Below are 25,656 nucleotides of genomic sequence, written 5' to 3'. Positions count from 1 at the left end.
TTGAATAGAATTGTGGGAAGACATGACCAACATTGACATAGAATGGATGAGTTTCTGCATGTTGCTGTCTGCATTATTGGGAGGAATATGCCAATTAGTGAAAATACAGGTTCATTCACATAGTACTATACATTAGGGATACAGGAACATGGTGCTTTTTATGTGTCACATATAAAGCGAATCTATAAGTATTTGGTGAATGCCTGCTCTCTTAGCCTATTGCCAGGCCGTGGAAGATAAGAAATTTTAGACTGCTTCTTCCCATAATAGAGTTTATTGTAGTTGGGGTAACAACACTAATATATATGTGAGACAGTTTATGGGAAAGAGTGTACATAGAAGTTAAATTGAAAGACAGTATGTAGGAGAGATCAACCTTGACTTCAAGAATTAAGAAGTGCTTCCTCAAAGAGAAAAGTTGGGTTGGACTTGCAGGTATATTTGGGAGCCCCGTGTGAAAAGAACTGTGTAAGCACAGACACAAAGACTTACATGTAGACTCCAAACCTTACCTTGCCCAAATAATCTATTTTTAGTGATTGTTTTATTTGTTTTGCTTTCCCTCTGATGAAAGTGCTAATGACCACCAAAAAGCAAGGAGGGCAGGGTAGAGAATGCTATATGAAGATCAGCCAAAGGAATTGCAAAAGTTGCATCTGGAGAAGAGACTCCTTGGAAACTTTTATGATTGTTTTCATATAAGTAAAAGCAGTATTTTGGTTTTTGGACATTTCAAGTACCCTCTTTCTCCACATTGAAGCTTTGCTTAAGGAAGGACAAACAGTTAAGCAAAAAAAAAAACCAAAACCAAAAATGATAAAAATTTTAAATATATATGTGTTCACATTTCTTCATGGTGGTAAAGGAGAGAGATGTTTGGATATCTCTGAAACCTTCAGTTTTTTTTTCAATTAAATATATTTTGATTTGTTCTTGGTTATCTTTTCATTCACATTGTTGTAGTACATGTCTTGGTTGTACTTATTTTAGTATGTATAAATTTAAACAAATCTCATGTCTTTCTGAACCTTTGATATTTTTCCTTAATGCATAGTAATAATCCATTGCATTCATATGATAGTTTTTCATCCCTTCTCATATTTACGGACACGTTTCTAGCTGTGATCTACCACCAGTAATACTGTTATGAATGTTTTGGTATTCAGTAGACATTTATTTCTGTCCTCAGTTTTCTTAGAGGAAGTTCTTTGGTATTCAAAATGCTGTCATGTGGAAGAGGGATTAGACTTGTTCTGCCTTCTCCTTAGAAAGCAGGCAAGAGCAGTAGCAACATGTGACAGTTGAAGAGGCCAGTTTCACCTTGATGAAAGCAAGTACTTCATCACAATTAAAGTTTTCCTTTTCACTTAGAGGTTTTTAAGCAAAAGAGTGGATTCTCACTGTAATATTTACTGTAAAGGACTGTTGTGCCTTATATAGGTTGGACTGAATTACCTCTAATTTCCATTCCAGCTGACGTTCTTTAGTTTTGTCATTGTATTCATAACCCATTGCTGATGAAATTTTAGAAAGAAATCCATTTCCCTGTGCCTTCTTTTGCAGATAATGGTACCCATTGTTCCCCTGGCTAAGAAAGCTTCATGTTAAAATTTTTAGAATGTAAATAAGTCAAATCAAAAGCTCAGTCCATCGGTTGGCATATGTCCATTTTAATTGTTTGCTACAAAATGAAAGGGTTTTCTGTCCTTTTCACCCAGATAGGACCACCACTGACCACAAATTCCTTTTGGCTTTCTTTAGCCAGAGTTAGTTGTGACAAATAACCTCCTGGATTTGCCACCACCTTCACCTCCTAAACCAAAAACCATCGTCTTGCCTCCCAACTGGAAAACAGCCCGGGATCCAGAGGGAAAGATCTACTATTACCATGTCATCACAAGGTAAAATCATAATTCACCCTTAAGTGTAGTTTTTCTTATGTAACTGGCTAGTTGTTAACACTTGCAGAATTTGGTCTTATGTTTGTCATTTGCTATTCCAGAGGCCTAAGTAGAATGACAGTAGCTGATTTTTAAGGGTGGTCAACAGCACGCAGCCACCATGATGCAAACACCTTTTTTAAAGTAGTTCAGGAACTAGCAATGACTTTATATGAACTTGAAAGGACCAAATGAGATGGTAATACATTCAGTTGATCCTCAACATTTGCGCATTTGTGGCTTATAGCTTTAAGCATCCTTGTGATTTTATTAGTAACCATATTTTCACTTTTGTGTTGGAAATCAAGCACATTTATGGCTATGCACATGGCACGCAGGTTTGTGGAGCAGCTGGTAGCCTACTAGATTCTGCTTTCTGTGCTCCCATATTCTGAGACCCTTAAGGATCTTCAATAGGGCACAAAGCAGATGTCACTGATAGAGAGTCTTTCAAGCTTCTGTCCTTCATGATCTCCAGTGCTATCCATCATCTGTGAAGGAGAGTATTGGAGGTGATGTTGAGACCTTTCCAGTCTTAGTGTCTTCCAACAGCAATGATTAAAGTCCCTGCAACCTCATGCTTGGTTTTTGGAGGGTGGCCACAGTAGAGAAGTTTACACCAGTATAATACACAGCAAAATGCCCTCACACTGCCAACTGATATAGTGGAAGGTAAGATTCAAGATAAAAAAATTTTAATTTTGAGAATTTTATTTGCTGTACAGTATTTATGGTACTGTAGATTTAATGTGTTATTGTGAATATGTTAATGTGAATATTGTCTGAAATCAGTGTTTTTTTGTTTTTGTTTTGTTTTTGATTGAGATGTTAGCACAAAAGGGGCACAGAATTCTGTGGAATTACTAGTGAAAAAAGTGTTTTACATGTTACCAGTTTTATTTTGTGTACTGCATTTTGTGAGTTATTTCATGATTAGCTGCTATCTTAAGAAAAATGCATATTATCAAAATTTGTTTTGTAATGAAAAATTTTATGTAGAAAAGTGTATTTTCAGCAATCTGTAGCAGAAGGTGACAATTTTTGGCTGTCACAGGAATGTAAGCCCCTATTTTCCATAGGTTCAGTGTATGAATATTCATACTTTTTACTTTCATGCCCTTTTCTAAGAATGTTACCCCTGTGAAAGTTGAAAGTTGACTATGTTTATAAAATATTTTGTAAACCTTCAGGTGCTTTCAAAATGATTGTTTTTTTGTTTGCTATAGAAAGTGGTTTGTAGTATAAAGGAACCAACCTTTGTTTTCGTAAGTCTGTTGTTGGACACTTTATGGAAACATTTCCCTAGTGTTAAGTTGGTTGTAGCTCATTGAAGGCAGTGCTATTAAATTTGGCCTCATTAGAAAACTTATCTAAAGCAGCCAGTTTTAACTTGATAGTTTTAACCAGAATCTCTTCCTATACTGAAAGGAAGTCTGTATCACATTGGTACAGGCCCCCATCACCTCACATCTAAACTGTAGCCTCCTCTTCAGTAAACTCCTGGAGCTTCCTCTTATCTCCAGAATCAAATATAAAATTCTTTAGCTTTTAAAGCCTTTCATAAAAACCTTTTCCTACCTTTCCAGTAATTTTATACCTTACTCTCCTCCACAGACTGTGTAATACAGCAACACTGGCCTTCTTGTTTTTCCTCTTACTGGACACTCACATCTCCCAACTTCAGGCATTTTCCCCGAATTTCCCATGTGCCCTCCTCCTTATCTTTGTCTCTTATCTTTGCTGGTTTTCTTTGAGCCCCAGTTAACTTCTACTTTTTGTATGAAATTTTTCCCAGTCTTCCTTAATCTTAATGCCTTCCATCTGAGATTATATCCCCATTTTATTCTGTCTTTATCTTGTTTGTGCAGATCTTGGAATCTTGCGATCTAAGCTAGCAAGTTGTCTCTCCCATTAGACTGTGAGCTCCTTGAGAAGAGGGATGAGTTTTTGCTTTCTGTTAACCAAAAGTCACAACTTTACAAGAAATGAGTAGTAACTTGATTTATTTCAAGAGAAAGGAGCACGTATGTTGGAGCTACTTATACTAAGTACCAAGGTGCTTGTGATATGAGCAGAGCCTTGGATATTTATGGATCTCAGCTAAAAGGGAAAGTCTTAGGGGAGACCAAAAAGACCACTCCCTACCCCAAAAGGAAGAAAAAGGGCAGAGAAAGGGAGGCGGAGCGTAGCCAAGATGACAAAGTGAGAGCACAGACTCACCCTAGCTCTAGCACAGATTCCTTCAGATACTTCTAAAAAGAGAATCTGAATAAATTTTAGAGTAGCAGAATCATCTAGGAGAGAGAGTGTGGCAGATTTTCAGCCCGGAACAACCTGAGGGCTGGAGGAGCACAGAGCACACAGACTGCACCAGCATAGAGTCTGCCATAGTGGAGCAGAGCAGGAATTGCCAGGCGGACTTCTGAAGCAGAACCAACAGTGCGGATTCTCAAACTTAACAGTACAGGATGGGAATCCAGCAGAACTGAGTGAGAAAAAACTCAGGCACCCACACCTCCCACACACATAACAGCAGCATCCACTCCTGAGACTATCAGCCCACAGATTGAAGGTTTGATAGTCACCTACTTGAACTTCTGGAAAGCACGATGGTGGAGTAGACTGTAAGTCCTCTGTCCCTCCCCTTGTTGACCTTGACAAACTCGGAGAATACTGTCCCAGGAAAAATCCTGAAATAGTGGGATAAGGTAAAGGGGAAAACAGTCTCTCAGCTCAGGAGGCTAGGGAGATCATCAAAGAAAGTCCATTTTGCTGTGACTGAAGGAGACCAGTTCAGGACCAGAACTCTCCCAGGTAGCCCCACCTCAGCCAACCAGGAGGAGATCCTGAGCCCTTAGTGGGTAAAGCCCGTAAGCGGCAACACTAGGACCACAGGGCATGCCTTAGCTCAGCCAGTGAATTGGGCAGACACCAGCATAGAAGGGGGTTCACCAACCACTGATCGTGCCTGGGTTCTAACTCAGGGGAGATCATCTCCTGTGGCCAGACCACCCCTCCTCCACATCTCACGCAGAGAGCTTCAGGGTAACCCTATGGAAACTCAGAAAGATTTCTCCTTGCCTCTGCCTTGGCACACCAGCCAGCTCAGCAACCAGAGACACTGCAGTATTCCAGCTGAAAGAACCTGAGGCCACAACACACAAAGACTCAAGTTCTCAGCATAAGAAACATGGGACAGAGCCCCCTGTGCCCCAGAAGCAGAAATCCAGGGAAAGGGGGGGAGGAGCCAAGATGGCGAGTAGAAGGATACACATATGCTAGCTCCGAACCCATAGCCCATAAAATATCTGTAAAGAAGAACTCCCAACAAATTCTGGAGCAGCAGAAGCCACAGAACAACAGAGTGGAGGAGATTTCTGTTCCAGAGAGCCCTGAAAAACCCACACGAAAAGGTCCGACACACCCCGGACCCGGAGCAGAGCCCAGCCCTGCCTTGACCGGGCTGCACCGAGAGGAGCAGATCCATGCAGGCTTCAGGGACGGAATCTCCAGTAGCCACGCAAGTCCCTCCACAGGTGCCAAAGATTGGTGGGAGGGTCTTTTCGGCTCGTTGAGAGGGGAGCGGGGGTCCCCATGACTCAGGCCCCCTCGGGAGGGAGGCAGAAGCAGAGGCGGCAGCAGACCTGGGCTCCCCAAGCAGGCAGGAGCCCAGATCCATTGTTGAAGGTCTCTGCATAAACCCCCTGAGGGAACTGAGCCTGAGAGGTGGCCCTGCCCCCACCTGAGCGCCTGAACTTAATCTCACACTGAATAGCAGCCCTGCCCCACCCAAAGCCCTGAGGCTGGGAAGCAGCATTTGAATCTCAGACCCCAAGCCCTGGCTGGGCAGATCTGGAGGCTGGGGGGTATGGAGAGGACACTCAGAAGTCAAGTCACTGGCTGGGAAAATGCCCAGAAAAGGGGGAAAAAAAATAAGACTATAGAAGGTTACTTTCTTGATGAACAGATATCTCCTCCCTTCCTTTCTGATAAGGAAGAACAATGCTTACCATCAGGGAAAGACATAGAAATCAAGGCTTCTGTATCCCAAACATCCAAAATTCAGTGGGCTCAGGCCATGGAAGAGCTCAAAAAGGATTTTGAAAATCAAGTTAGAGAGGTGGAGGAAAAACTGGGAAGAGTAATGAGAGAGATGCAAGAAAAGCATGAAAAGCAGGTCAACATCTTGCTAAAGGAAACCCAAAAAAATGCTGAAGAAAATAACACCTTGAAAAATAGTCTAACTCAATTAGCAAAAGAGGTTCAAAAAGCCAATGAGGAGAAGAATGCTTTCAAAAGCAGAATTAGCCAAATGGAAAAGGAAGTTCAAAAGCTCACTGAAGAAAATAGTTCTTTCAAAATTAGAGTGGAACAGATGGAGGCTAATGACTTTATGAGAAACCAAGAAATCACAAAACAAAACCAAAGGAATGAAAAAATGGAAGATAATGTGAAATATCTCATTGGAAAAACAGCTGACCTGGAGAATAGATCCAGGAGAGACAATTTAAAAATTATAGGACTCCCTGAAAGCCATGATCAAAAAAAGAGCCTAGACATCATCTTTCATGAAATTATCAAGGAAAACTGCCCTGAGATTCTAGAACCAGAGGGCAAAATAAATATTGAAAGAATCCACCTATCACCGCCTGAAAGAGATCCAAAAAAAGAAACTCCTAGGAACATTGTGGCCAAATTCCGGAGTTCCCTGGTCAAGGAGAAAATATTGCAAGCAGCTAGAAGAAACAATTCAAGTATTGTGGAAATACAATCAGGATAACACAAGATCTAGCAGCTTCTACATTAAGGGATCAAAGGGTGTGGAATATGATATTCCAGAAGTCAAAGGAAGTATTAGGACTAAAACCAAGAATCACCTACCCAGCAAAACTGAGTATAATACTTAAGGGGAAAAAAAGTTTTTTCAATGAAATAGAGGACTTTCAAGCATTCTTGATGAAAAGAACAGAGCTGAAAAGAAAATTTGACTTTCAAACACAAGAATGAAGAGAAGCATGAAAAGGTAAACAGCAAAGACAAGTCTTAAGGGACTTACTAAAGTTGAACTGTTTACATTCCTACATGGAAAGACAGAATTTGTAAGTCTTGGAACTTTTCAGTATCTGGGTAGTGGGTGAATACACACACACACAGACACACACACACACACACACACACACACACACACACACACCACAGAGTGAATTGAATAGGATGGGATCATATCTTTAAAAAAATGAAATTAAGGGGTGAGAAATATATTGGGAGGAGAAATGGAATGGGGCAAATTATCTCTCAAAAAAGAGGCAAGCAAAAGACTTTTTAGTGGAGGGAAAAAGAAGGGAGGTGAGAGAAAAACATGAAGTTTACTGTCATCACATTCCACTAAAGGAAGGAATAAAATGCACGCTCATTTTGGTATGAAAACCTATCTTACAATACAGCAAAGTGGGGGAAAAGGGGATAAGCAGGGTAGGGGGGATGATGGAAGGGAGGGCAGTGGGAGGAGGGAGCAATCTGAAGTCAGCACTCTTGGGGAGGGACAGGATCAAAAGAGAGAGCAGAAGAAATGGGGGGGCAGGATAGGATGGAGAGAAATATAGTTAGTCTTACACAACACGACTATCATGGAAGTCATTTGCAAAACTGCACAGATATGGCCTATATTGAATTGCTTGCCTTCCCAAAGGGAATGGGTGGGGAGGGAGGGATGAAGAGAAGTTGGAACTCAAAGTTTTAGGAACAACTGTCAAGTTCTGTTCTTGCTACTAGGAAATAAATACAGGTAAAGAGGTATAGAAAGTTATCTGGCCCTACAGAACAAAAGAGAAGATGGGGACAAGAGAAGGAAGGGATGATAGAAGAGAGGGCAGATTGGTGATAGGGGCAATTAGAATGCTTGGTGTTTTGGGGTGGGGGGAGGGGACAAATGGGGAGAAAATTTGGAACCCAAAATTTTGTGAAAATGAATGTTAAAAGTTAAATAAATTTAAAATGAAAAAAAAAAGAAAAGAAAGAAATCCAGGAAAAGGGCAGTCATCATGAGCAAGAAGCAAACCAGAAAAGCAAAGACCATAGAATCTTACTATGGGGACAAAGACCAAAATATGAATACGGAAGAGGTCAGCATTGAGACTGTACTCACATCTGAAACCTCAGAAGGTAATATGATCTGGTCTCAAGCCCAAAAAGCATTCTTGGAAGAGCTCATAAAGGATTTTAAAAGCTAAGTTAGAGGGGTAGAAGAAAAACTGGTCAATGATTTTAAAAATATAAAAAAAGAATTCACCAAAGAATTAAAAAGGAAAATTGGGCAAATGGATAGATACAAAACCTAACTAGAACAATTGGACAAATGGAAAAGAAGATGCAAAAGTTAACTGAAGAAAACAATTTATAAAAAATTAGAATGGGCAAGTAGAAGATAATGACTTTGAGACCTCAAGAATCAGCCAAACAGAATCTAAAGAACGAAAAAATTGAAGAAAATGTAAAATATCTCATTGGAAAAAAGTAGAGAAAATACAAGAATTATTATTCTACCAGAAAGCCATGATGAAACAAAGAGCCTGGACAATATCTTCCAAGAAATCATCAAGGAAAACTGCCTTGATGTCTTAGATTCAGAGGGCAAAATAGTCATCAAAAGAATCCACCAATCCACCCTTACAGAGATTCCCAATTGAAAAATGCCAAAGAATATTGTTGCCAAATTTCAGAACTATCAAGTGAAGGAGAAAATACTTCAAGGAACTACAGTAAGGATCACACAGGACCTTGTAGCTTCTATGTTAAAAGATCAGAGCAATTGGAATAGTGTATTTTATAAGCCAAAGGATCAGTTTCCCAGCAAAAGTGAGCATAATGTTTCAGGCAAAGAGATGGACATTCAATTAAATAAGGGGTTGCCAGAACTCAATAGAAAATTCGATCTTCAAATGCAGGTCTCAAGAGAAGTCATAAAAAGGTAAACAGGGGGAAAAAAATTTGTTACTCAACATGGGCAAACTGTTTACATCTCTATAAGGGAAGATGGTACTTGTTAATCTTGAGAATTGTATATTTATTATGAAATATAAAAGGGATACACATAGATAAAGGGAGTGAGCATAAATTAAATGATGTGATAACAAATGTGATTTATGGGTGAGAAGGGATTGTAATGGGAGATGTGAAGAGGAGGAGACAGGAAAAAAAATAAATTCCATCACAGGAAGAGGCACAAAAATATTTTACAGTAGAGTGAAAAAGGGGAAGAAGATGAGCATTATTTGAGAGGTACTCACATCTGATTGGATTCAAGGAGGGTACAACAAACTCAATTTTAACTGAGAGTACAACTTAATAGTTGTATTTAATAGAAATATTACTGTGTGTGTGTTCATCCTTCGTTGCTGAAGAAGACCATGCCATCAGAGAAATAATGACATGACTTGCACTTGACTTTGTTTTGAGTGAGAAAAGGCTGTGCAGGTCACCAGCCTCATTTCTCCTCCAGAACCATCTGAATCCAGTGACCAGATATTCCTCAGGATGGCTGGAGATGGCCCAAGAAGAGGCAGTTGGGGTTAAGTGACTTGCCCAAGGTCACACAGCTAGTGAGTGTCAAGTGTCTGAGGTGAGATTTGAACTCAGGTCCTCCTGACTCCTGCACTGGTGCTCTATCCACTGCTCCCCCTAGGTGCCCCTATGGTTCTCGTACCTAAACGAGGAAGAGCCAAAACAGAAAAAGAAAATTATAGACCAATTTCCCATATAACATAGATGTAAAAATTTTAAATAAGCTATTAGGATAAAGATTACAGCAACTTGTCACGAGAATAATACATTATGGTCAGGTAGGATTTATACTAGGAAGGCAGGATTGGTTCAATATTAGGAAAACTATTAGCATCATTGATCATATCAACAACAAAAGTAATAGAAACCATATGATTATCTCAATAGATGCAGAAAAAGCTTTTGACAAAATACAGCATCCGTTCCTCTTGAAAACACTGGAGAACATAGGAATAAATGGAGCCTTCCTTAAAATAATAAGCGGTATCTGCCTAAAATCATCAGCAAGCGTTATATGCAATGAGGACAAGATAGATGCATTTCCAGTAAGATCAGGGATGAAACAAGGATGTCCATTATTACCACTGTTAATCAGTATGGTACTAGAAATGTTAGCTTTAGCAATAAGAGAAGAAAAAGAAATGGAAGGAATTAGAATAGGCAGAGAAGAAACTAAATCATCATTCTTTGCAGGTGATATGATGATATACTTTGAGAATCAAGTAAAAAACTACTTGAAATAATAAACAACTTTGGCAAAGTTGCAGGTTACAAAATAAACCCACATAAATCACCTGCATTTCTATATATTACTAACAAAGCCCAACAGCAAGAAATAGAAAGAAAAATCCCATTTAAAGTAACCGTAGACTCTATAAAATATCTGGGAGTCTACCTGCCAAAACAAATCCAGGGACTATATGTACTCAATCAAAACATTTTTTGCATAAATAAAGTCAGAAAAACATCAATTGCTCATTGGTAGGCTGAGCTAATATAATAAAAATAACAATTCTACCTAAACTAATTTACTCATTCAGTGCCATACCGATCAAACTACCAGAAAATTATTTTCTAGAGCTAGAAAAAATAATACCAGAATTCATCTCAAAGAACAGACAGTCCAGAGTATCAAGGGAATTAATGAAAAGAAATGCTAGGAAAGGTGGCCTAGCTACCAGATCTCAAATTGTATTATAAAGCAGCAATTATCAAAATCACTTTGTACTGGCTAAAAAATAGAGGGGTAGACTATTGGAATAGGTTAGGTGCTCAAGACCCAGTAGGCAATGAATATAGCAGTCTGTTGTTTGATAAATCCAAGCACCCCAGCTTCTGAGGTAAGAACTCACTGTTTGACAAAAACTACTGGGAAAACTAGATAGTAGTGTGGTAGAAACTGAGCATAGACTAATGCCTGACACTATACACAAGAATAAAGTCCAAATGGGGACATGATCTAGGCATAAAGATTGATACTATTCACAGATTAGTGTATTTGTCAGATTTATGGAGAAATTTATGACTCAGCAAGAGATAGAAAACATTTTGAAGTGCAACATGCATAATTTTAATTACATTAAATTGAAAAGTTTTTGCACAAACAAACCCAATGCAACCAAGATTAGGAGGGAAGCAGAAAACTGGGAAAAAATTTTTTACAACTAGTATCTGTGATAAAGTCCTCATTTCTAAAATATATAGAGAACTTAGTCAAATGTACGAGAATACAAATCATTCCCCAATTGATAAATGGTCAAAGTATATGAACAGGCAATTTACAGGGAAGAAATTAAAGCTATCTATAGTCATAATAGAAAATGCTCTGAATCACTTAATTAGAGAGATGCAAGTCAGAACAACTCTGAGGTACCACATTCCCACCAATCAGTTTGACTAAACGTGACAAAACAGCAAGATGATAAATGTTGGAGAAGATGTGGAAGAGGTGGAACACTAATTCATTGTTGGTGGAGCTATGGACTAATTCAGTCATTCTGGAAAGCAATTTGGAACTGTGCCCAAAGGGCTACAAATACGTGCATACCCTTTGACCCAGTTATATTGCTTCTAAGACTGTATCCCAAAGAGATCATAAAAAGGGGAAAAGGCCCCACGTGCAAAAATATTTGTGGCAGCTCTCTTTGTGGTGGCCAAAAACTGGAAATCAAGGGGATGCCCATCAGTTGGGGATTTGCTGAACAAGTTGTGGTATATGAATGTAATGAATACTATTGTATTATAAGAAATGACAAATAGAAGGACTTCAGAAAAGCCTGGATAAGACATATGTGAACCGATGCTGAGTGAAATGAGCATAACTAGGAGGACATTATACACAATAACAGCCACGGTGTGGGAGGACTGTTTTTGATAGACTTAACCCTTCACAGCAATGCAAGGACCTAAAATATTCCCAAAGGACTCGAGGCAAAATGCCATCCACATCCAGAGAAAGAACTATGGAATTGGATCACAGAATGAAGCAGACTTTTCTCTTGTGTTAGGTTTTGTTTTGGTTTGGTTTTTCTCATGGTTTCTCCCATTCATTTTAATTCTTCTGTGCAACATGACTAATGTTAAAATGTGTTTAAGAAGAATGTATGTGTAGAACCCATATAAGATTGCATGCTGTCTCAGGGTAGGAGGGGAGAGGGAGAGAGAGAATACTTAAGACTTACGGAAGTGATCGTTGAAAACTGAAAACAAACAAATTAATTTTAAAAAGCAGGAAAGGGGGAGCATGAAGGAGCAGGATGGCAGGGGCAGCATTACTTTCCCTTGGGAACTGTTGGATCATGAAAACAGAATGGTCTGCTTATCTACAGGGGTTACAGTTTATCATTCTGGTGCAGCCTGACTGGTGCTTGTCTTGTAGCTTGTTCAACTCTCAAGGGCACACTGAGAGAGTTCAGTTAGGGTTGGAAGTAACAAATTGTTGTCGGGATAGGAGAGGACTTCATCCTGGGAAATAGGGCAACTCAAGAAAAAAGTTTGAGGGGGGGGGCCCCTCCTCACTTTATTCCCTGATTACTACACAACGCCTAGAACGTAGTAGGCACTTAACTAAATTCTTGATAGCTTAACAGGTAGAGGAGGTGACCTTGTAAAGGGGAAGGCCCATGTCTTCCTTGGAAGAATGTCTACCTTTTTCAAAATGCTTTTACCCTAACCTCTTCCTTTTGAAATTGTGTGTGTCGCTGACTAGATTAGCGTTCTGAATCCTGTTTTTTAAAAAATCGTTATGATAATGATGAAAAGTGATTAAACTCAGAGCAACACGTTTTCCTTAAAAATCTTTAATACACATGTGTAACTTATGAACTTAGTCTTCAAAATATTGTTTATAAATATTTTCTAGATTTTATTGTATTGTTTCCAGTTGTTCCGCTTTAGGCCTTTCTTCTTACCTCTAGCCCTTCTGTTTTTTTCAACTCTGAAAATATCTGAACACCATAGCAGAGTTATATAGCTATGCAACAATATTTGCTTGAGATGGCTAGCTTTTCCTGAATCCTTGACTTCTTTGTAGGCTTGTGGAGACCTGAAGAATACTAGAGTGAGAGTTCTTGGCCCCAGAAATCTGTATCCTGCTTTTTTTCTCTTTTAATCCAACCTTCAAGGAAACCTTATCTTAAGATGCAGACTACATATACACACTGTGCATGACCATTGCAAAACGGCAGTTAATGTTCAGTCAGCTTTATCTTTAGCTAATTAAGAAAATAAAATAGACTAGATTAGAAGAAAAGAAGTATTGTTACTGGTAATCGTGTCTACTTGACTCTTTGTTTTTTCATATTGTTGTTGAGTTGTGCTTGTTGCTAATCAAAAACTAAATAGTCACTATTTATCTATCTTTTTTTCTAGGCAAACTCAGTGGGATCCTCCTACTTGGGAAAGCCCAGGAGATGAGGCCAACCTTGAACATGAGGCTGAAATGGACCTGGGAACGCCAACTTATGATGAAAACCCCATGAAGGTGAGTATGGCCCTTTTTTTCCCCCTATTTACAAGTAGCCAAGTAGTCTGTCGCTACTCTTTTCACAAGAATAATAGTCCATGTTTATCTCAGGATGTCTTTAAAAAATGCTCTGGCTCTTTTTTAAACTATAGTCTAATCTGAAAATTGTAATCAGTGTTCGTTCAGTCCTGGTTCATTTACTGTTGTTCTGAAATGAAATTAATTTGGTTATGTAATAACTTCCGCAAACATGTAAATCTTTAAGATTTTTTTTTTAAAAGAAGCTCAGAATCCCATTTTGTCCACTGTTGTCCCCTTCCCCTCTGCCCCACAACCTTCTGAAAAAGAAAAGTCAAGAAAGAGAGTGCATTCCTTTACATGTGTCCTTTACATCTGATAGGGACAAGTGCCGAAACAGGAACAGATTGGGAATTTTATGCCTTTTCCAATCACTACGTAAAAGGAACTGTACAATCGTAGCACTTTCCACTCATAAGGCAGATTATCTACTTAAGATTCAAGCAACCTGGAGGAAGTAAGAAACTAAAGGCTTTTGTTCTGTTTAGTTCTGCTTCCCACCATCGTGCATCCAGTGAATATTGTTAGATTGTGCAGGATGGGGAAGATAGGAAAAGTAAAATAAAAGAGAAGCTGAATTCTTACCTTTTTATATTTTGTTAAGCATTAAAAATAAGTTGTTTTTTTCCTCCTTCCATGTATTTAATATTTGTTGGAGAGATGGAAAAAAACAAGTTAAGAATGACTGGAATTTGATAAATATCAGGTAAATAACTTCAGTCATTTTACTACCGCACTATTTACCATTGACTGTTGTATTGCCGTATTCTCTAAATTCAAATTCAAAGCACAACTTGTGTGGCAAAAATTATTTAAGGTTGTTTGGTCGTTTCAGTCATGTCTGACTCGTTGTGGCTCCGTTTGGAGTTTTCTTGGCAAAGATCCTAGAATGGTTTGCCATTTCCTTCAGCTCATTCCTCATATGAGGAAAGTGAAGCAAACAGGGTTAAGTGACTTGCCTTGGATCCCACAGCTAGCTGGTAAGTGTCTAAGGTTGGATTTGAACTTCCTGATTCCGAATCCAGTGCTCTATCCACTGCATCACCTATCTGCCATTATTTAAAGTAGTTGGGAGTAAAATAGAACTTCTTTTTTCCCTTCTGTATACTTTGGTTTTATTAATTGTAATTTGGTGGGGGTGGAATACAAAATAAAGATTTGAATTTCCCAATCTGTTAATTGGAGAAAATAATCTATCCCTTAGGGTTTTGAATGGAAAAAATAAAATAATTTACCTTAAAAGTTCTATATAAATGGCAGTTGTTGTTAACATTTTGAGAACTTTTTTCCTTTAATTTTCTATTTCACTGTTACCTTCTATGGATTCTTGATAAACAGTACACCAACTCAGGATCAGCTAAAACTCTGGGGATAGGGTGGCACCATAATAATCATATCCATAGTGTCCAACAGTGGAGATAATGTATTGTCTGCTGGGATGAATCACAACTTAGTGTGTATGTCAGTATTTGAGTTGGTCAGTCATTAAACATGTATTAAATGCCTATTACGTGCCCACTGTGCTAAGCCCTGGGGATACAAAGAACGGTAAAAGGCAATCTCTACTCTCAAGGAACTCATAGAATAACAGTGGAGACAACATGCAAGCAACCACGTACAAACAAGCTATATGCAGAATTTATTGGAAATAATCAGCAGAGGAAGGCACTAGGATTAAGATGTAAAAAAGAATGGGAAATTGGGGTGGGGTGGTGAGCAGAGCAGGTTGTGAAGGGGTTTGAATGTCAAACAGACATTTCTCTATTTAATTCTAGAGGTGATAGGGAGCTTCAAGATTTTATGGAGTAGGAGGCTGTAACATGGTCAGACCTGTGCTTTAGGAAGATCTCTTTGACAGCTGAATGAAGGATGGACTAGAATGGAGAGAGACCTGTGACAGGCAGACAGGTGTGGAATGCTGAGGGGTGGGCATGTCAGAGGAAAGAAGGGGGTACGTGTGAGAGGTGTTAAGGTAACTTTTTTTTATGATGGAGAGAAGGTACGGCAATTAGAGTTGCTCAATGCCACACAATAAAAGTGTGTTAAGTATCTGAGGCTGGATTTGAACTCAGGTTCTCCTGACTCCAGAGCCAGTGCTCTACTCACTGCACCACCTAGCTTCCCCTCAGAAGGTAAAATTGACAGACTTTGGCAACAGATTGGATATGGGGAGTGAAAGAGTGAAAAATTGAGGATGACACCTGGGTTGCAAACCTGAATGACTGGGAATACGATAATATCCTCCACAATAATGGGAAAGTTAGGAAGGGGAGACATAATGAGATCAGTTTTGGGCATGTTCAGGTCTTATAATTCATTATGTCCAATAGGCAGTTGGAGATGGGAGATTGGAGGTCAATAGAGATGTTAAGGCTGGATAAGTAGAGGTGATAGACTCATGGAAGCTGATGAGATCACCAAACAGAATAGAATAGAGCAAGAGAATAGGGCCCAAGACAGTCCTGCGTGAGACCCTGGTTAGTGGGCATGACTTGAATGAAGATCAAGCAAAGAAGACTGAAAAGGGACAATCATATGATTAGAAGAACCATGAGAGAGCGCTGTCATAGAAACCTAGAGAGAAGAGATCGCCAAGGAGAAGAGAAGCAGTAGTGTCAGAGACTTCGTAGAAGAAGTAAAGATAACAGCGATTTAAGAAATCATTCGTAACTTTGGAGAAAAATAATTTTGATTGAATGATGAGTTGGCAGCCAAACTTTAGAGAATTAAGAAAAGAAAGAAAAGTTAAGGAAGTAGAAGCACTTATTGTAGATAGCCTTCTCAGGCGGAGCCACAAAAGGGAGGTGAGAAGGATGTGATGATAATCAAGAGTTTGTCTCTTGACATTTTTGGTCCCATCCCTAAATGATAAGATTAGCTCCAGTAATCTGACTGGTGGAATTCAGTGACATGAGCACTTGAGTTAAAATTGATCTGTAGTCATTCAGTTCTACTGCTTGGGCCACGTTCCCTACATAAAACTACACATTTTCAACTTCTACCCTAGAATTTTAAAGGAACACAGAATAATTAAAGTTCACTGCATCAATTCTCAATGATTTTAGTTGAAAAGTATGTGGGTGTGATAACTTTATTTCTGTGGGAATCCATTATAAATTCAATCCAGGTTTTATGGTTCATCCTAAAGTACTTAATAAGTAAACACTGAAGTTTACGCTTAAATTTCTTGAAGGAAACATAATTCATATGTTACCTTATTTCTCTCTGCTTGATTAGATCTGAACATTAGAAGAAAAAGACTACATTTCAGGAATTTTGCAGGTTTGAAATCCCTGTTTGGCCATGTATTCTCTTTCATGGATCATGAAAGATGTGCTATGGTGCATATTCCTAAAGACAGCATGAAGTTTGCAGTGGGCATGAAAGAGAACCAGGACTGTCACTGCCCTCTGTGGGGATCTGGGCAGAGGAAATGTTCACTCCTTGTTCTTGACCTCACTACAAAGTACACACTTTTTTCATTACTTAGGTAAATAACATAGTCAGGCGTCTTCCCCAGGATTAAAATGCAAGTTGTGAACAGCAGCAGCAGCAATAGCTCCATGTAACCTTAAATCCCAAACAAGAAACTTCTATCAATTTTTAGTCAAATATCCCAGTACTTTATGTTGCCAAGAAGGAAAACTGAAAATAAAGCAGTTATCAAGATACAGTAACAAATCTACATCATTTTAATACTTTTGGAAAGCAAATAAAAATACTTTTAAAAAATTTATTCTCATTAATCATTTTATTTTTACATTACTTTCATTTCCATGTATCCCTTTCCTCATTTCCCAGTATTCAGTTTTGTTTTGTCTTTTGTTATTTGCATTTATTATATTTTGTGTTTGTGTATATTATTTTCCTGGTTCTGCATCAGTTTGCATCAACTCATAGGAGTCTTCAGTGCTTCTGTATTCTTCATAGTCATCATTTCACACATTGCATTAATGCTCAGTTACATTCCTGTATCACAATTTATTTGGCTACTCTTTCCAGTTAATAGGTATTTATCTGGTTTCCAGGTTGAGGTTCTGTCACAAAAAGAGCTGCCATAACAGTCCTCAGCACAGTATTTTGGCATAGATGAGAACATTCTGTCTTTGACTTCCTTTGACTATATGGGTAGCCATCAGTGGGATTTCAGGGAAAGGGTATAGACATTTAAATGTCTTTATTGTAATCCTAAATGGTTTTCCAAAAGAACTGGTACACTTCACAGCTCCACCAATGGTATCTTAAAGTACCTATCTTTCCACAGCCTGTACATTACTGACTATTTGTAATTTTTCATCCTCTTTGCTAATCTGCTGGATGTAAGGTAGAATCTTGGGATTATTTAGATTTGTATTTCTCTCATTAGTGATTTGGAGCAGTCCTTTTTTATGGATTGTTAGTCTACAGTCACTCCTCCAAGTAGTTCTGAGAACTATGCATATCCTTTGGCCATTTATCTATTTGGAAATGGCTGCTTTATCATATATTTTCAGTAGCTCATATATATGTATAATATTGGATATCAGACCTTTAGTTATGGAAATACTAGTAATAAGATGAGGTAGTGGCACTCAGGAAATATATTGCCTTTGTTTAAAAAAATGACACAGATCGTGACTCATGTATAAGTACATGCAGATCGTGGAGTATAATGGATTGTGTCCCTTTTGACACTGCTTAGGTTAGCAAAAGCTTCTTGATAAATATCCATGATAGAATGTGTTTTCAAGGAATGAATGATATACTTTTTACAGACTTGAAAGTGCTTTATAAATGTCAGTGGTTATCATCATTATCCTCATCCATCTGGTGCCTAGGAATGGGACTAGAGAGACCAAAGGATAGATAAAGCAAAACTGTAATTACATTACAGAGGGGTGCTTGAGGACTAGCCTTTTATCGTACACCTCTGTAACAGCTCAAGTATTCCAGTAGGAGACCCTCAGCGTAACCTTTTGTTTAATTTGTTTTAAACCTATTACCTCAAGACTCTTTTGTACTTAAACCCCACCACCCCACCCCACCCCACCCCACCCCACCCCAAAAAGTGTCTAAAGCATCCTCCTGGCTCTTCTCTTCAGTGTAATATACAAGTCCTAAAAAGTGTTTTTGTCTTGACATTTTTCATACACTTGCCTGCTGACAACTCCCTCTCCTTTATGCTTTTAAATTTGATTTTTGTGTCTTTGAGGGTTATTGGCTTTGGTGGAGCTAAGGAAAGGTATTATTACTATTTTCTAATTTATTTTTTGGTAACTTTATAAGTTCTGAGCTATTTCTCTCCCTTGCCACCACTTAGAAGGTTACCATTTCACTCACACACACACACACACACACACACACACACACACACACACACACATACACACATCACACATCACACATCACACACTTGTAACACCATAGTATGCAGATTTCTTTTTATCAGTGCTTTCTCTAGTGGTGGGTAGCATCTTCCTTTCCAATTTCAGTATTTAAAATGCTCAGAATAATTTAATCATTCAGTTATTCTCCAAACAATATTGTTGTTATGTACGGTATTCGTTTGGTTCTGTTCAGTTCAGTCTCCATTATCTCTTAAATCAGCCAGTTCATCATTCCTTACAGCACAGTAATGTTCCACCAGTTGTATACCGCAACTTGTGTAGCCATTCCCCAATTAATTGATGGGCATCCCTTCAAATTCCAGTTCGTAACTCTTTGGGTATCATTCCAGTTTGCTCTCCAGAATGGTTGGATCAGTTCACAGTTCCAGTTTCATATCTCTTCCAGCAATTGTCATTTCTCCTCTCATTTTAGCCAGTCTAATAGGTATGAGGTTTCATAAAAGGAGTTTGGGAGTACTCCTTTTCCGATTATTTTAGATAATTTATTTAGTATTGAAATTAGTTGATCTTTAAATGTCTGGTAGAATTCACTTGTAAATTCATCTGTTTCTGATGTTTTTTTTCCTTAGGAAGCTCATTTATGCCCTGTTCATTTATTTTTTCTAAAATGGATTTATTTAGGTATTCTGTTGCCTCTTCTGTTAATCTAGGCACTTTATATTTTTGTAAGTATTCTTCCATTTCACTTGAAATGTTAAATTTATTGGCATATAATTGGGCAAAATAGCTCCTAATGCTTGAATTTCATCTTCATTAGTGGTATATTCACCTTTTTCAGTTTTGATATTAGTGATTTGGTTTTCTTTTTTTAATCACTAACCACTTTTTTTATTCATTTTATTGTTTTTTCATAGAACCAACTCAAAATTTTATTTATTCAGTGGTTTTCTTACATTCTCTTTTGTTAATCTCACCTGTAATATTTAAGATTTCCAATTTAGTATTTAATTTGGGATTTTTAATTTGGTTTTCTTTTTTGAAGTGTATATTAAATTCATTGATCTGCTAATTTGATTACAATCATTTAGACATATTTAATTGATTATTGTTTTTGCTGTATCTCATAGGTCCTGGTATGGTTGTCTCATTATCATTCTTTTTGATAAACATATTGTTTCTATGATTTAATCATTAACCCCTCAACCTTTAAGATTAGATTATTTAATTGATTAATCTTTAACTGTGTTCCCATGGTCCCTAAGTATAATTTTTTTATTACATTATAATCTGAAAACTATGCATTTAATTTTTCTCCATTTAATTATAAAGTTTTTATGCCCTAATGTGTGGTCAGTTTTTTAAAAGATATGGTGCACTGCTGAAAAGGTGTATTCCTTTTTAGTCCCATTCAGTTCTTTTCCAAATATCTATCTTGTCCAGCTTATCTAAAATTCTATTCCTCTCTTTGACTTTTTTTTTGTTAGATTTATCTAGTTTTGAGAGGGGAAGGTTGAAGTCCCCCACTATTATAGTTTTTTCTTATTCTGCATGTAATTCATTAGGTTTTCCTTTAAAAATTTGGGTGCTTGTAACATTGGTGCATGTAGGTCTAGTATTAATTACTTAAATACTTTAGCATTGATATTCTTGAATATGGATTGACCTCATTAGCTGCAGTACTGCTTATCATAATGTAATTTCTCTTTTTTCTCTTCTAATTAGATCTATTTTAGCTTTAACTTTGTCTGAAATAATGATTGCTACCCCTGCTTTTTTTGCATCGGCTGAAGCATAATAAATTTTTGCTCCAACCCTTTATTTTCACTCAGTGTTTCTTGTAAACTACATATTATCAGATTCTCATTTTTATCCATTTCCATTTGGTGGATGAGTCCGTCCATTCACATCTAAAAGTTATTATTGCTAGTTGTATATTTCTCTCCATCTTGTTTTTCCTCACTGTTTATCCTTTTCTCCCCCTTCAGACCTCTGATTTGTTTCTGCCTGCTGCCCCCCCCCCACTCCACACACTCTTCTAAAAGTTCCTTCCTTATCCTCTCTCCTTACCCTTCCTTTTCTTAATCTGTACATTCTCCTAAGAGTCCCTCTTTTGTCCTATCCCCTTTCCCTCCTATTTCTCTGTAAGTTAAGAAGACTTCTGTATCCTTCTAGATATGTGTGTTACTCCCTCTTTAGCCAGTTCTGAAGAGAATAAGGTTCTAGCAATATCAGCTTTTCACTGTAACAGTTCTTCTGTTTACCCCTCAGTTTGTATGGTATAATTCATTGCTCTATTTTACTTTTCCCTACTCAGTTTTATTTTTTAGGGTCATCGCCTCATGCTCAGTGCAACCTCCCAACCTCTTCTATCTATGTATGCTTTTTCAAACTACCCTAGTAGAGATAACATTCTTAAGAATTAAAGGTAACATTTTCCCGTATAAGAAGTAAACAGGTTAACCTTATTAAGTCCCCTATAACTGGCCATTCATCTTTACCTTCTTGTGTTCCTCCTGATTCTTATAGGTCACATTTTCCATTCATTTCTGGTCTTTTCCTCCTAAATACCTGAAACTCCTGTAATACATTAAAATATCTGGTTTTTCCCCCTGCAGGATTACACTCAGCTTTGCTGGGTAAGTTATTCTTGGTTGCAAGCCCAGCTCCTTTGCTCCTCAGAATATCTTGTGGATGTCTTGTGGTCTTGTAACGTAGAAGTTGCTAAATCTTGCATTATCCTGACTAGCTTCATAGCATTTAAATTGTTTATTTCTAGTTGCTTGAAGTATTTTCCCATTGAACCTGGGAGCTTTGAATGTTTGTAAGTTTTCATCATGAGATCTTATTCAGGTGGTGATCAGTAGATTTTTTTTTCAGTTTCTCTTTAACCTTCTACTTCTAAAACTTCAGGGCAATTTTTCTTAATGATTTCTTGATATATATCGTCTCTTTTTTTTGGTCCTAACTTTCAGATAGTCCAACAATTCTTATATTGCCTTTCCTCGATCAGTTTTCCAGGTCAGTTGCTTTTCTAATGAGTGGTTTCATATTCTCTTCTATTTTTTCATTCTTTTGATTGTTTTTAAAAATATATATTTAATATTTTATTTTTCCCCAATTATATATAAAAATAACTTTAAGATTTGTTTTTAAAAATTTGAGTTCCAAATTCTCTCCCCTCATCGAGAAGGCAGGCAATTTTATATAGGTTATGCACACACAATCATGCAAAACATTTCCATATTAACTCTGCTGTGAAAGAATATACAAACCAAAAAAAAACCCACAAGAAAAAAGTAAGAGTTTCAAAAAGTGTGCTTCAGTCTGTATTCATACCCTTAATCATTTCTTTCTCTGGAGGTAGAAAGCATTTTTTTCACCGTTAAGTTCTTCAGAATTGACTTGGATCATTGTATTGCAGAGAATAACTGAGTCATTCACAGTTGATCATCATACAATATTGCTGGTACTGTGTACAGTGTTCTTCTGGTTCTGCATATTTTACTTTCCATCAGTTAAGATTTTTCTGAGAGCATCCTACTTCTTATAGTACATTAGTTTTCTGTGTACTACATATACCACAACTTGTTCAGCCGTTCCCCAGTTGATGGACACATCCCCTCAATTTCCAGTTCTTTGCCACCATAAAAAAGAGCCACTTTAAATATTTTAAAATTTTTTTGTATGTGTAGATTTTTTTTCTTTTTTGTTTTTGATCTCTTTGGTACAAAGACCTACTTAACGGTATCGCTTGGCATGATTTTATAGCCCTTTGGCCATAGTTCCTAATTGCTCTCCAGAAAGGTTCGGTTCACAACTCCAGCAGTGAATTCATGTCTTAATTTGCCCACGTTCCCTCCAACATTTGTCGTTTTCCTTTTCTGTCATATTAGTCAATCTGATAGATGTGGTACCTCAGTTGTTTTACTTTTGCATTTCTCTGATTAGTGGTGAATTAGAGCATTTTTCATATGACTAAAGATAATTTTGGTTAGTTCACGTGAGAAATTCTTGTTCATGTCCTTTGACCATGTATCATTTGGCGACTGGCTCTTGTTCTTATACATTTGGCTCAGTTCTCAATATATGAAATGAGGTCTTTATCAGAGAAACTTGATGTAAAATTTTTTTTCACACTTAAGATTACTGTATATCTACCACCATCCTATTTTCCCCCTGTTTATCCTATTCTCTCTCTTTTCATCCTGTCCATTCTCAAAAGTGTTTTGCATCTATCTTCTCCTCCCATGTACCCTCCCTTCTATTATCTCCCCCCCTCCCCCTTCCCCACCTCTCTTATTCCCTTCCCTTCCTACTTTCCTGTAGGGTAAGATACTTTTCTATACCCAACTGACTATGGATGTAATTCCCTCTTTGAGCCAGTTCCATTGAGAGTAAGGTTCAAATGCCCTCCTCCATTTTCCCCACATTGTAAAAAAACAAAAAACAAAAGCTGTTTTTTGCTCCTTTATATGAGATAATTTACTCCATTCTGCCTTTCTCTTTCCCCTTCTCCCAGTGCATTCCTCTTTCTTACCTCTTAATTGTATTTTTGTTTACCTTTTTTGTTTCTCTTGAGTCTCGTATTTGAAAGTTAAATTTTCTTTTCATCTCTAGCTTTTTCATCAGGAATGCTTGAAAGTCCTCTATTTCATCAAATATTCATGTTTGCCCCTGAAGGATTATACTCAGTTTTGCTGAATAAATGATTCTTAAAAAAAATTTTTTTGTATTTTATTTTTTCCCAGTTATGTGTAAAAACAATTTTTAACATTCATTTTTAAAATTTGAGTTCCAAATTCTCTCTCTTCCTCCCTCCCTTCCCCTTTACCCCCATTGAGAAGGCAAGCAATTCAGTATAGGTTATACATGTGTAGTCATACAAAACACTTCTATAGTAGTCACGTTATGAAAGAAAACATAGATGGCCCCCCCCCCAAAAAAAAACTCAAGAAAAATAGTATTTTTTTTTTTTAAGCATGCTTCAGTCTGCATTCAGATACCATCGGTTCATCGTCTGGGGATAAATAGCATTGTTCATTCTAAGTCCTTCACAGCTGATCATCCTGCAGTATTGCTGCTTCTTTGTACACAGTACATTTCACTTTGCATTAGCTCATATAAGTCTTTGCAGGTTTCTCTGAGAGCATCCTTCTCATCATTTCTCTAATATAGTAGTATTCCATCATAATCACATACCATTTGTTCAACAATTCCTCAATTGATGGATATCTCCTCAATTTCTAATTTTTCCTCCCAGAAAAGAGCTGCTATAAGTATTTTTTGTACATATCTTTTTGTTTTTTTATCTTTTGGGATACAGACCTAGTACTGTTATTACTAGGTCAAAAGGTATATGCATGGTTTTTATAGCCCTTTGGACATAGTTCCAAATTGCTCTACAGAATGGCTGAATCAGTTCACAACTTCACCAACAAAACATTACGGTCTCCTTTTTCCCTCATCCCCTCCAATATTTGTCATTTACCTTTGCTGTCTTGTTAGCCAATCCAATAAGTATGAGTACCTCAGAATTATCAGTAGTGAGAGATAGCCTTTATTACTCCATCTGAAAACTGATCATATCTTTTGATCATTGTTTAGTTGAAGAATGGTTCTCATTTTTATAAATTTGATGCAGTTCTCTATATTTTTTGAGAAATGAGGCCTTTCCTAGAGAAACTTGCTTCAAAATTTTTTTCACTTACAATTGCTAACTATAGTTCCCCCCACTATTCTCCCTAGTTATTCTGTTCTTTCTTTCCTTTCATCCTGTTCCCACTCAAAAGTGTTTTGCTTCTGACTAACCCCTCCCCCAATTTTCCCTCACTTTCCTATAGGGTAAGATAGATTTCTATGCCCAATTGAGTGTGTATGTTATTCCCTCTTTGAGCCATTTCTTATGAGAGAGTGAAGTTCATTCACTCCCTCTTAAACTCCACCCTCTTCCCTTCCACTGTAAAAACTTTTTCTTGACTCTTTTATGTGAGATAATTTACCCCATCTACCTTTCTCTTTCTCCTAGTACATTCCTCTCTCTCACCCTTTAATTATATTTTTTACATACCATCCTTTCATATTCATCTCACACCTGTGCTCTCTGTATGTACTCCTTCTAACTAGCCTAATAATGAGAAAGATCTTATGAGTTATAAATATCTTCCCATGTAGGAATGTAAATAGTTTAATAAGTTCATTATAATTTCTCTTTCCTCTTTATCTTTTTATGCTTCTTTTGAGTCTTACATTTGAAAGCCAGATTTTCTATTCATCTCTGTTCTTTTCTCAAGAATGCTTGAAATTCCTTTATCTCACTGAATGTCCATTTTTGCCCTCAGAAAGATTATACTCAGTTTTGCTGTATAGGTGATTTTGGGTTCTAATCTTAGCTCCTTTGCCCTCTAGAATATCATATTCCAAGCCCTCTGATCCTTTAATGTAGAAGCAGCTAGATCTTGTGTTATTCTGCTTGTGGCTCCACCATACTTCAGTTGTTTCTGTTAGCTGCAGTATTTTCTCCTTTAACCAGGAACTCTGGGATTTGGCTATAATATTTCTGGGAATTTTCATTTTAGGATCTCTTTCAAGAAGTGATCAATGGATTCTTTCAGTTTCTATTTTCTGGTTATAGAATGTCAGGGCAGTTTTCCTTGAATTTTTCTTGAAAGATGATGTCTTAGCTTTTTTTTTAATCATAACTTTCAGTAATTAGCTGTCCGGTAATTTTTTAGTTTATCTCTTCTCAATCTATTTTCCAGCTCAATTTTTTCTAATGAAGTATTTCACA

General features: G+C 37.4%; 1 protein-coding gene across 2 annotated transcripts in view; it reads left to right on the top strand.

Moving 5' to 3' along the window:
- SETD2 (SET domain containing 2, histone lysine methyltransferase) overlaps positions 1-25,656 on the top strand; it is a 142,863-nt gene that overhangs the window by 102,490 nt on the left and 14,717 nt on the right. For both annotated transcript variants that reach the window (XM_072653431.1, XM_072653422.1), the window contains 2 exons: positions 1,762-1,901; positions 13,371-13,482. In XM_072653431.1, coding sequence (XP_072509532.1) covers positions 1,762-1,901; positions 13,371-13,482 — 252 coding nt within the window. The remainder of the gene's footprint in view (positions 1-1,761; positions 1,902-13,370; positions 13,483-25,656) is intronic.

The sequence above is a fragment of the Notamacropus eugenii genome, chromosome 1 (assembly GCF_028372415.1).
Source record: "Notamacropus eugenii isolate mMacEug1 chromosome 1, mMacEug1.pri_v2, whole genome shotgun sequence".
NCBI lineage: Eukaryota > Metazoa > Chordata > Mammalia > Diprotodontia > Macropodidae > Notamacropus > Notamacropus eugenii.
Note: the sequence above shows the minus strand (reverse complement) of the source record. Positions and strands in the feature narration are given on the sequence as shown.